This window comes from Neomonachus schauinslandi, unplaced genomic scaffold, assembly GCF_002201575.2.
Source record: "Neomonachus schauinslandi unplaced genomic scaffold, ASM220157v2 HiC_scaffold_286, whole genome shotgun sequence".
In the NCBI taxonomy this organism is placed as follows: Eukaryota; Metazoa; Chordata; class Mammalia; order Carnivora; family Phocidae; genus Neomonachus; species Neomonachus schauinslandi.
In genome coordinates, this window is record NW_025408986.1 from 1 (window position 1) to 11409 (window position 11409).

At 60.0% G+C, this 11409-nt stretch overlaps 1 protein-coding gene across 1 annotated transcript; it reads left to right on the forward strand.

Annotated features, from left to right (window-relative positions):
- Nucleotides 1–92: 92 nt before the first annotated feature.
- Nucleotides 93–2737, forward strand: LOC110589889 (uroplakin-3b-like protein 1; the record flags this gene model as incomplete). The annotated part of the gene is made up of 5 exons (XM_044912182.1): nucleotides 93–275; nucleotides 457–676; nucleotides 1168–1244; nucleotides 1525–1645; nucleotides 2451–2737. Coding segments are annotated over 5 exons (710 nt in total), but the record flags the coding sequence as incomplete, so codon positions are not given.
- Nucleotides 2738–11409: the final 8672 nt, after the last annotated feature.

The window sequence follows — 11409 nt, forward strand, 5'->3', positions numbered from 1 at the left end:
TTCCAGGACCATGACTCCTCCCTCAGACTGGGGCTTCCAGGACCATGGCTCCCACCTCAGACTGGGCTGTGGGGCTTGGCTGTCCTGTTGAGCATCTTCTGTCTGCCCCCCACCTGCCCCAGAGCGCATCAGCTATGTGCCCCAGCTTGCAAGCCCCACCCTGGCAGGGACACTCACCCAGTCTACCTTCACGCTGGAGCAGCCATCGGGCCAGTTCAGTCACCTCAACATCTCTGACTTGGACGCCATCTGGCTGGTGGTGGCCCACAGCAACGGTGGGTGCTGCGGGGCGCAGGCCTTGCTGTTCCCTCTGTGAAATGGGCGGGAGGCCTGGGAGGAGCCGCCGGTGTGGGGGGAGGGGTGTGCAGGGGATGTGGCCGGAGGGCTGTCTGGCCTGGCGGGAGGGGAGGAGCCTGCCCCTGCAGCCCACACCATCTGCCCTGCGGCTACCCTCAGCCACCCCGAACTTCACTGCCCCGCGGAGGGTGGAGGACATCCCAGCCCCCGCTGACCTCACCCAGAGGGGCTACTACCTCACGCTGATGGCCCACCGGTCGCTCTACCCGGGCAACCAGCCTGGGAACCAGCTCCGGGTCCTCCGTGTTGGCAATGATACCGGCTGCTTCCCGGCCAAACGGGGCTGCAACACCCCCCTGCCGGGCCCGGGCCCCTACCGGTGAGCTACCCCTCCCCCCACCCCCCGGGCCCCAACCTGCGCCTGGGGCAGCTCCCAGCTGAGGGCAGGGCGGCCTTGGGGAATTCTGCCTTCTTTCTCCAGCAGAGGGCCCCCCTCTTGGGCCTCTGCTCCCATGGGCCTTCTGGGCCCCGCAGGTGGTTTCCCCTTCCAGGCAGGGGGTGCCGCAGCCCCATCTCCCCTCACTCAGGGCTTGATTCACTGATGTTGGGTGCTGGGGATCTAGACCGTTCCACACACACTTCCTAAATGAGGACATTAAGGCCCAGAGAGGCTGAGAGATGCACCCAAGGCTACACAGCTGGGAAATGTCACAGCTGGAATCGGAGCCCCTTCTGGTGGGTTCTAAGGCAGGCTTTTAGGCCCAGTCTCCGCTCCTTCCCCCCCACTCTCCAGGCACTGGGAGTCAAGGGGTCAGACTGACAGGGGCCAGGGCCAGAGGCCTCACCCCCAGTCCTGGGTCTCCTCCTCAGAGTGAAGTTCCTGGTGATGAGGGACAGGGGACCTGTGGCTGAGACAGAGTGGTCCAGCGAGACCCGCCTGCAGCAAGGTATGGGAGCGGCCAAATGAGCAGGTCAAACACTGGGGCTGGGGACCCCGGGGCCTGGGGGGCTCCCGAGGATGGGCTGGGCTGGGGGGAATGGGCCACCCCGCCATCAGAGACACCATTACCACCCTGCTGTCTGCAGGTGCCCTCCCCCAGCGTGGGGGCCCCCAGCTGGGGCGAGGGATGGTTGGTCTGGAGGCTGGTCCAGGTCCCCCTGCTCAGGTCAGGTCTCTCCTCCCTGCCCTTCTCTGCCTGCCTGGGGGACCCCCCTCCTGACCCTCAGCTGAGGCACTGCAGGCTGCCCCAGGGCCCCAAAGCGCGGGCGCCATGGTCATCATTGCCATTTTGTCGGTCCTGCTGGCTGTCCTCCTCACTGCCCTCCTTGCTCTGCTTATTTACACCTGGTAAGTGGACAGGGTCTGGGCCCCCTGGGAGGGGTGGGGTCTCTGACAGGGACCAACTCTTATGCCCCTCCCCCTCCCTGCCCAGAAGACAGCAGGTCATGGGGGTGTGTGTGCATGCATGAACCCCTCCTCCTTTGTCCCTCTCTGCCTGCGTATTGCCCGGGTGGGGGACGGTGGTGGCAGGGGCGTGCCCACGCTCTCGGAGAGCTCACCACTCGCCCCCTGGCGGCAACAGCCGGAATTGCGAGTGGGGGGCTCACAGCGGACCCTCCAGTGGGATACACCCAAGTAGCGGAGAATTGCTTTTAGTCCGAGAGCTGAGCTTTGCCTCAAAACTTCATCCAGAGCTCGGATGCCGGAGCCTGGTGAACCGGGGGTGCCCGCAAGGCTTCCTAGAGGAAAGTGGAAGTCTGGCGTCTGGGTCGGATCTGGGGAGGAGGGGAGGAGAGCAGTTCTGGGAGGGAGAGGGGGTGTCTGGGGTGGGGGAGGATTTCTGGCAGCCAGGCAAGCCCGGGTCTTGATTCCCAGCTGAGGAAAAGGGCTGTGTCCTGAGAGCCAGAGGGAGCCAGTGGAGGGCTTGGATCAGGGGAGATGGGCAGATCCTGGGGTGCAGGGAGTAGAGGAGAGTGGGGGCGCTGGGAGGGCACAGCTGGATTTGTGAAGTTTAGAGGAATAGCCCAGTTCCCTTTGGTTAAGCCAGCCTGGCCAGTGAAGCCTCAGTTTCCCCAATGCTCCTATGCCTAGAGCTCCAAGCTGTGGGACTTGGATCAGGCCCTAAGTTCATCTTCTCTCCCCTCCCCTCAAGCTATGACACCCGTGGGAGCACTCCCATTTCGGGCCCTGAGCAGTCGGTGTACGTGAGAAGATACGACACTCACCACGTGATCAGCCTTCCGGCCGTGGAGGACTCCTGAAGGGTCCTCATCTGCCCCTCAGCCTCCTCCCTGGTCCAGGCTACAGATCCTGGGCTGGGGACACGCCCTGCCTTTTCTGGAGCCCCGGGGAAGAGAGTGCTTCCAAGTGAGGGTGGGGGAAGGGTGTCCTTAGCCCCAAATTGTGCCTGTCCTTGTCAGAAATAAATGTCCCCAGCACGCCCCTGCACATCTGTGTTGTTGTACACCTGAGCAGTCTCCCTGAACCCCTATCCCCAGCTTCCCTGGGGCAGGGGCAGGTACTCAGGAGGATATAGCACCAGGGGTGAGACCTGGGGTCCTAGGCTGGCTGAGTCATCTGGGTCCAGGTAAGCTTCTCTTCTGGCCTCAAGTCTCCCTCTCTGGAACATGAGGATGATTACACTGGCCTCACTGGGCCGAGGTTACACTAAACCAGTGAGGTCGATGTGTACATCCTGTCCTGCGAGTGTCCAGCACTGGCTGTCCATCCCCCCAGCATCCTCCCTGTGGTCCCCTCTCCAGCTGGCCCTCCCTGTGGCCCCCCTCTGGCTGGAGGGCTTAGAGCCTCCAAGCTTCACACCCAGCCCGAGGCTCACTCTGGGCGTGGGGGGCAGGTCGTGCAGGTGAAGCTGACCCTGGCCCCAAATCTAATTCTGGGGTGTCCAGCATTTATGATCATCAGCCCCACTCTGGGCCAGGCTCCGCAGGGTGGGAGATGCCCCATGCAGGGTCCTGCCCTCAAGCTGCCGCGTGCTGTAGGGGGGAGGAGAGGAACACCAGCACTTCAAGGAATGGAGGGAATGCAGGTGCCAGAGATCCAGAAGAGGCTTTCTGGGCAGGTGTGGCCTTGGAGAAGGAGCAGGCCTGTGCCAGGCGATGCAGGAAGGGTGCGCAGGTGGGGGGAACAGCATGTGCAAAGGCCTGGAGCCACCAGGGGCTGGTGGATGGGCAGGTTTGGGGTGGCTTGAGGATAGGGTAAGGGATGGCAGGGAGGCTGGAGGGCAGCCTGTGCACATGCCTCTGGGGCCGGGGGCAGGGAAGGAAGGTGCTGGCTCGGTGCCCAGGTGCCTCTCTCTGGGAGGTGCAAATGGCCCTAATTGGTTTACTAGCCGGTGCAGACACATCCGGATCCTGCTCTGGAGGAAATGCTCACATGATCACGGGGGAGCCGGGCTGGGAGGGGCAGGGAGGGGAGGGGGGCCAAAAAGGCTCCCACCCCCTGCCTAGGTCAGCCTCGGCCTCTCCATAGCCTTTGTGGAGCAGCCAAGAGCCCCAACCCTGGGGCTGGGTGACTCTGGACACATCGCTTACCCTCTCTGGTCCTCAGTTTCCCTCTATGTAAAAAGCGGGGGTTGGGGCACCTGGGTGGCTCAGTCGTTAAGCGCCTGCCTTTGGCTCGGGTCATGATCCCAGGGTCCTGGGATTGAGCCCTGCATCGGGCTCCCTGCTCAGCTGGGAGTCTGCTTCTCCCTCTCCCTCTCCCCCTGCTTGTGTTCCCTCTTTTGCTGTGTCTCTCTCTGTCAAATAAATAAATAATAAAAAAAAACATAAAAAAAAAAGCAGGGGTTGAGCTGGGTGACTAAGGTCCTCGCTGCACAAACCGATGCCCTGTAGGGTCAAGCCTGGCAGGAAACAGATGGCAAGCTGTTTGGCAGGGCAATTGAGAACATTTACAAAGGTGTGGTCAGCATGCTAAGGGAGCCAACAGGAGAGGGCCCTGACCCAGGCCACCCAGCGCTCCTGTACCTGAGGGGCCCACGGGAGGGAGTAGGTGTTTCCAGAGCCAGTGAGCAGGAGTCCTGGGGGAGGGTCTGCCCAGCAGGATGCAACCACCAGAGGGAGCGGGGTTTCGGGGCGGGGGCGGGGGGGAGAAATACCCCTTATGCTGGTGGCTCCAAATGACCTCACCGAACCAGAAGCCAGAGGGCAGGGGGCTCTGGGGGGTGTGGTTCGTGACCAGCCTCCTGGGACCGGAGCAGGACAGAGACGGGCCAAGAATGGCTCACAGGATTACTAGGGTCTGTTTTACTCACAGCACTTCTGACACCAACCAATTCTCCCAGTCTCTGGACACGAACTGGGCGTGCTAGGATCCAATTCTGACACTACCTGGAGTTGGTGCAGACCCCACAGGTAAAGGGCTCGGCCCCCTAAGACTGCCCCCCCACTTCAGACACCGGTAACAAGCCCTGGGTGCCCAGGATAGCCACACTTCTGTCCGACTCAGCTACAACACAGGGACTCCCACGACCCCATCCTCAGATTGGATGATTTGCTAGAACGGCTCACAGAACTCAGGAAAACAGTTTACTTACCATACCGGGTTATAAGGGCTACAACTCAGGAGCAGCCGACTAGAAGAGATGCATAGGCTGAGGTAGGGGGGAAGGGTGTGGAGCTTGCATGCCCTCACTGGGTGCACCACCCTCCCAGCGTGTTCAGTAACCCAAAAGCTCTCTGAACCCCATCATCTACGGTCTTTGTGGGGGTTCCCTCACGTCGGCACGATTGATTAAATCACTGGCCATTGGTGATGGAACTCAACTTCCAGCCCCTCATTATGAGGGTCACCTCATTCACGTGGACTCAGGTGTGGTTGCATGGAGCATGTTACAAAACAAAAGATGTTCGAGGTGCCTGGGTGGCTCAGTCAGTTGGGCGTCTGACTCTTGATTTCGGCTCAGGTCGTGATCTCAGGGTTGTGAGATCAAGCCCAGTGTCAGGCTCCACGTCCAGCCTGCTTAAGATTCTCTCTCTCCCTCTGCCCCTACCCTACCCCCCATACTCTTTCACTCAAAAAAAAAAAAAGATGTTCTTGTCACCTCTAACATTCAAAAAATTCTAAGAGTTTTAGGAGCTTTGTGCCAGGAATCAGGAACAAAGATCAAATATATATTTCTTATTATATCATGATATCATAGAAGGGCACAGGCCACCTTTGTGCGAATCCTGTGGAATCAGACCCTTCCCCATCTTTGTGGTCTCCAGACCAGACGGAAGGGCAGACAGATGATCTTAAAGTCCTGTGTCAGGGGCTCCTGGGTGGCTCAGTTGGTTAGGCGACTGCCTTCGGCTCAGGTCATGATCCTGGAGTCCCGGGATCGAGTCCCGCATCAGGCTCCCTGCTCGGCGGGGAGTCTGCTTCTCCCTCTGGCCCTCCCCCCTCTCATGTGCTCTCTCTCTCTCTCTCATTCTCTCTCTTTCAAAGAAAAAAAAAAAGTCCTGTGCCAGACAGAGGGCTGCCTGAGGCCAGAGTGGGGGCATGCAGAGGGGACTCTGCAGGAGCCCATCCCTGAGTCTTGGAGGACAGGGACTCTGGCTACCTCTGAATGGATATTCCAGAGGTCCCCAAGCCACCATATGACCCCCGTAGCCAAACCTAGAGCTGCCCTCTGACCCCGTACCTCCTCCTGGTTCCCTGGTCCTCCAGCCCCCAGGTCAAATGGATTTTCTGATTTTTCTAAGAAAGCTGGCTTCTGTTCTGGGTTTGGGCTCAGGACAGGAAAAGGACAAAAATGGAGCAGAAAGGAGAAGGGAGGGAGGGAATGTGTGTCAGGGATGGGGACTGCTCGCAGCCTGTTGCTTCAGCCCAGCCGGTCCAGAGAGACTCCCCCACCACCCCGGGCCCCCAAGCCCACGGGCCCTGCTCCCAGTGCCTTTCACAGCCTCCAGTCTCCCCATCTCCATGTCCTGGCCCCCATCCAGACCCCAGTTGTCCCCAGCAGCAGGAACCCAGGTGGCCCAGCGGACAGTCATGGGGAATCAGGCAGCTCCCCACTACTCCCTGCAAGTGTGCGTTTGCACCCCATCTCTGGCGTGGGACCTAGGGCTCTGCTGGGAACGCTGGCTGACACAGAGAGGTCTGAAGGCCTGGGGGTGCTGGGAGCCAGGCAGGTAGGAAGGGCGATGAGGCCCTGGGGAGGATCAGCTAGTCCTGGAGTCCGGGGCTGGGCTGCTTCTGCATCTGACCCCACCAACTTAAGCTTCCTGGGGGCTGTTTCCACCCTGGAGCACAAAAATGCAACCCCACTTGAGAGACAGGTCTCTCCGGGGTCCCAGCCACCCAAATGGGAGGCCTCTCCCCAGGAGGACAGTCCAGCCAAGGGAGTGGTTTCCTCCACTGTCCCAGGACCCGCTGGTGAGTCCCAGACCAAGAAGCAGGTGCTCCTGGGGTCCCCCTGGAGACGTGCTGTTGCAGGAGCCAGAAACTCTGCTTGCTGGGTGGGTTGGAGCTGCCCACAGTCAGGTCCGAGGTCCTTGTGCCATCCTGATGGCCCGAGAGCTCACGCATGATGTTCCCCTTGCCCTCCTGCTGCTGTTCCCGCCTCCCGCCACCTTCACGGGGAGCCCAAACCCTCCTGGTCATTCAAGCCCAGCTTGAATGTCGCCCTTCTTCTTGTGGCCTCCTGTGACCCCTTCCACTGCAAATTATTTGTCCCTCCCCCAAATCTCAAGGACTCCAAGAAAATCTCCTGGTTGCTCACAAAGGGGGGTCCCCATCCATCCCTGGTGGGGTGAAGGGGCCAGGAGAGACAGATGCAGAGCAGTGGAAACAGACAGGAGACTCAGCCTTGTCAGCCACCCCGGTCCCTCCAACCCAGCCCAGCCCAGCCAGTGCCACACACAGAGGGTGCGGTGAGTCAGAGAAGGGGCTGACTCTCACACAGCACCTACTGGGTACCAGGAACTGGTCCGAACAATTCTGATGTGAACCCCCAAATCCTCTGGCAAGCCCCTGATAGCCTCATTTTACAGATGAAGAAATGGACGCATGGTGAGGGCCATCAGGGGAGGAAACACGGGGGAAGGGAACCCAGCTGGGGGATGGGGGTGGGCAGGGAGGGTCTCAGAGCTCCGCTGCAGGGGTGGGGGGAGGGCTGCAGGGGTCTTGGAGGGGAGGCAGGGGTGCCCAGCTCTCCCACCCCGCCTCTGACCTGCACAGCAGCCTGGATGGTCCCCTTACCTTCCCCAGCTCCCACCCCCAGCTTCCGCAGCAGGAAGATGAGGCCAGGCTTTTCCACCGCTTTCTGAAAGGTTCAGGAGGTTAATGAGAGCAAAGCACGGAACTCCACTCAGGAGATGAACTTCTGGGAAGTCAGGAACCTGGATCTGGGCTGAAGGCCAAGGGTGGGGTGGGCGACCGCACCTCTGGTCTCGGAGCCTGACTGCCCTTGGCCCCAGGGCCATAGCTCGGCCCCTCTGACCGGCCACGGGGCACCCCCGGGGAGTCTCCAAGAATGTCAGAGACCTCTTCTCTCCCCTTGGCTCACCTGCTCCTACCAGGGTTGTTTGGGAGGTGGGCTGACACAACTTTGGTTGTCCCTATATGCCCTGCGCCGAGCCTAAGGCTCAGTTGGCAGGGGTGAAGGGGTGAACAGGTTCTGACCCTGGAGGGATGCCGGGCCTGCATTAAGGACCCAAGACGTTAAAGGCAGCAGACAAACTGGACCTTGAGTCTACATCTTCAGGCTTGGTCCCCAGGGCGGGGACGTTCATCTCTAGATCTTCCTCTGTGTCCCCAGCTGTCTGCTGCGCTCCCCAGGCTGCATGTTGGGCACTGGGGGCAGGAACAGCTTAGCCACAGTCCCTGTCCTATGGCAGGGGAAGGGTGGCCAGGACAGAGGGACAGACCCCAAGTAGACAGTTCTGAAGTGCCATGAGAGGAGCTCATGGAACAGTTTTGTGTCCTCTTCGGGGTAAGGAAGGGCTCTGTGTTTGCCGACCAATCCAGGGGGCCCTTCAGCTGTGACAGGGGGGCCCTGGGAGTTGCCCTGCTCTGCCCAACAAGGCTGAAGTAGCTGGAGTTTCCACTACTAGGCCGCTGGGGGGAGGTAGAGGGGCCATCTGGTGGGTCCACTGGGGAGAGGGGTGTGAAATGCCCAAGGAGGGGCCCTAAGAGTTGACCTGTTCAGGATTCTACCCTCAGACCCCGCGATTCTGCTCAAAGGTATTTCCCTGAGAGAAGGGAGCGCTTGTGTCGCTCAGAAGACACGTGAAGAACTTAGTTCAGAGCAGCCTTATCCGTGACCGCCCCAGGCTGAGCACAGCGCAGGCGTCCCTCCACAGGCGAAGGGAGAAGGAGATCGTGGGAAGCCAGGAACAGAGGAGAATATTCTGTAGGATTCCATCCAGATAAAGGTCAGAAAGCAGACAAGACTGTGAGGACAGAGGTTGTCCCTGGGGGTAGCAGTGACAGGACTCGGGCACGAGGAAGCCAGCTCGGGGCTGGGAATGTTCTAGACCTTGGTCTGGGTGAGGGTTACCCAGGCGTAGGCGCGTGTAAAAATCCTTCCAGCTGTTGACTTAAGATGTGTGTGTTTTACTGTCTGTTTATTGATGAGCATCCAAGGAGCACCCACTGAACAGCACCATGGCCACAGGGCGAGCCGGCCGAGGCCCTGCCCCTGAGAGGAGCTGGTCCCCCCGCTGCCCTGCTCACCCCGTCAGCCTGGCTGCCCCTCGCCCAGCTGCAGGCCAGAGAGATGTGGGTCAGGAAGAGAGTGTGTGGGGCCCAGCAGCGGAAGCGGGGGGAAGTCACACAGAAGGTGTAGGAGGACGGTGGGGGTCCTGCTGGGGGCGGCTAGGGCAGGGGGCCCCAGTAAGCCGAGGCCAGGGGGCCCTCCCTGAGCTACAGGAGAGGAGGAGGGGGTGATGGGGAGCGAAGGGTGTGCAGGAGCTCTCTGGGCAGGAGGAGTCAGGCTGAGACCCAGGGGCCACCTCCACTCCGTGCCCCGCCGCCCCCACCCGGTGGCTCTGTTCTTCACCCCAAGACTCCTGGTTCCTGTCAGCTGAGCCCAGGGCCTGTGCCGAGCTGGAGTGGGGAGGCGGTGGCGCCAGAAGCCACAGCAGGTTTATGTTCTGGCTGCAGCTTCCTTGCTCTCAAGCCAAGTCCCTGTCTCATGCGTACATCCTACTCCCTTTGGAGCCCGGAGAGGCCCAGTTGGGGCCCTTTGAGCCAGGGGCTCCTTGCAATCATGCTGTCCCCACAACCTTGGGCCGTCTCGGCACAGGGGGGCACCCTGAGACCCGGGCCTGGTCCCTTCACCCCCACTTCCTGGTCCCATCCCTACTCCTTTAAGGCCAGCCTGGGGCCACCTCTTCCAGGAAGCCCACAGGAAACACCTCTACCTTCCACAGGAAGCGTGTGCTTTTGGTGGTTCCTGGACCCAAGACTGTGGACTCCCAGCCTTCAACTTTCAACACCCAGGGCTCCTGGTTTCTCACTTGTCTTGCCATGCCTCAGTTTCCCACTTTGGGGGGTGGGAAAGTAGTTTTCACCCACAGGGGCAGAGGCTGAGGGGGTTAACAGAAAGGGGCCTCTGAGCTCCCTGCTGGCAGCCACTCTTTGCTGCCGTTAGGGTCCCCATGCCCACAGGACACCTGAGGGACACCTGTCACCAGCCCTGTGCCTGCCTCTGTCCACCTTGGCTTCTGCCCAAGACCACTCTCGGACACCTTGGGATGCCAGAGGGGACTGCAACCTGTTGCCACCTCCCCTCCCAACAGGGGTCCCTGGGGAGAACCGGGGGGCGGCAATATTCTCCTTCCCTCTGCCCCCACCTCAGTCTGGGGGCTAGGACGGTGCCTCTCTGTTCCTGTCTTTTCTCTTTCTGACTTCCTGTCTCTCTCACTCTCTCTGCTTCTGTTTTTCTCCATCTAGGTCTCTCTGTCTTTCTCTCTGAGCGGGGTCTCTTCTCTGTCCCCTCAGGGAGGCCGGGGCCGTGCGAGGAGTGGGCAGTCCATCGAAGTGACTCTGCAGCTCCTTGGGTGGAAAGCACTCGGTCCCAGCCTGGTGGTGTGGGTCCAGGGTGATGAGGGCCGGCCCCCACACACCAGCGGCTCGGCTTGTGCTTTCCTCAGCCATAGAAGCGGGATGACACGAACAGCCCCTGGCACCAAAGAGAGAATGTCCCTCAAGTGCTCAGCATTGGAAGGCGCCTGCCGGGGTCTGGTGACATCAGCCTGCTTTGATGAGTGTGACAGCCACTCTCTGGGGTGCAGCCGCCACCGCCCCACTTTATACATTAGGCAAGTGAGGCCCAGAGAGGCAGAGTTACTTGCCTAAAATCACACAGCAAATCCTATTGGAGTTGTGGATTCGGGATTTGAACCCAGCACTGAGGCTCCAGGGCCCACACTCCTCACTGTGGGCCTCGGTTTTAAAACCTGTAGTTAATGCTCTCTTTCTACCTGGGGTGGATGGCATATCAAGACCAGCGGGGGACAGGGGGAAGCTGGGGACAGAGCCTCTCAGCCTGCCCCTCCGGGCTTCTCACTGCTGGCGAGTCCAGATTTCTTGGCACACTGCTGTCACCCGGCCCAGAGCCTGCTAGGGCTCCCTGTGGCCCCGGGCTCAGTCCAGAGTCCTGTGCCCAGAATTTGTGGGGGCACAGCTGGGCCCCTCTAACTTTTATGTGGGCGCTGTCCTCACCTCTTTCAGCACATCTGCCCAGGTGTCTCCCCATTCCCTGCTCCTTCCTCTGACCCACTTTCTCGGCTTCCCCCTAACTAATAGTAATGCCTTAGCCCCCTCCTCTCCTGGCCTGTCTCCTCCCAGTGGACTGGACAAGCACCAGCGACAGTTGTCCCCAGGGACCTCTATGGGCTTGGGGCCTCCAGCTCAGGCAAATCCATGCAATCCAGCTGGGGGAAATGCATTGGCTCCAAGATATTAAAACCCCAAAATGTAAAAAGATAATAAATGTTTACTTAAATTTCTTTCAAATGTCACACTATGTCAGCTTCACTCGCTGTTACATGTAGTATTTTAAAACATGTCACTGTGTACGAAAACAATTTGTAGGTCACATTTTCTCACTTTGGAAAAATCCCCAAGATTCCCAAGAATGCATGATGTTTGTAGAAAAATCA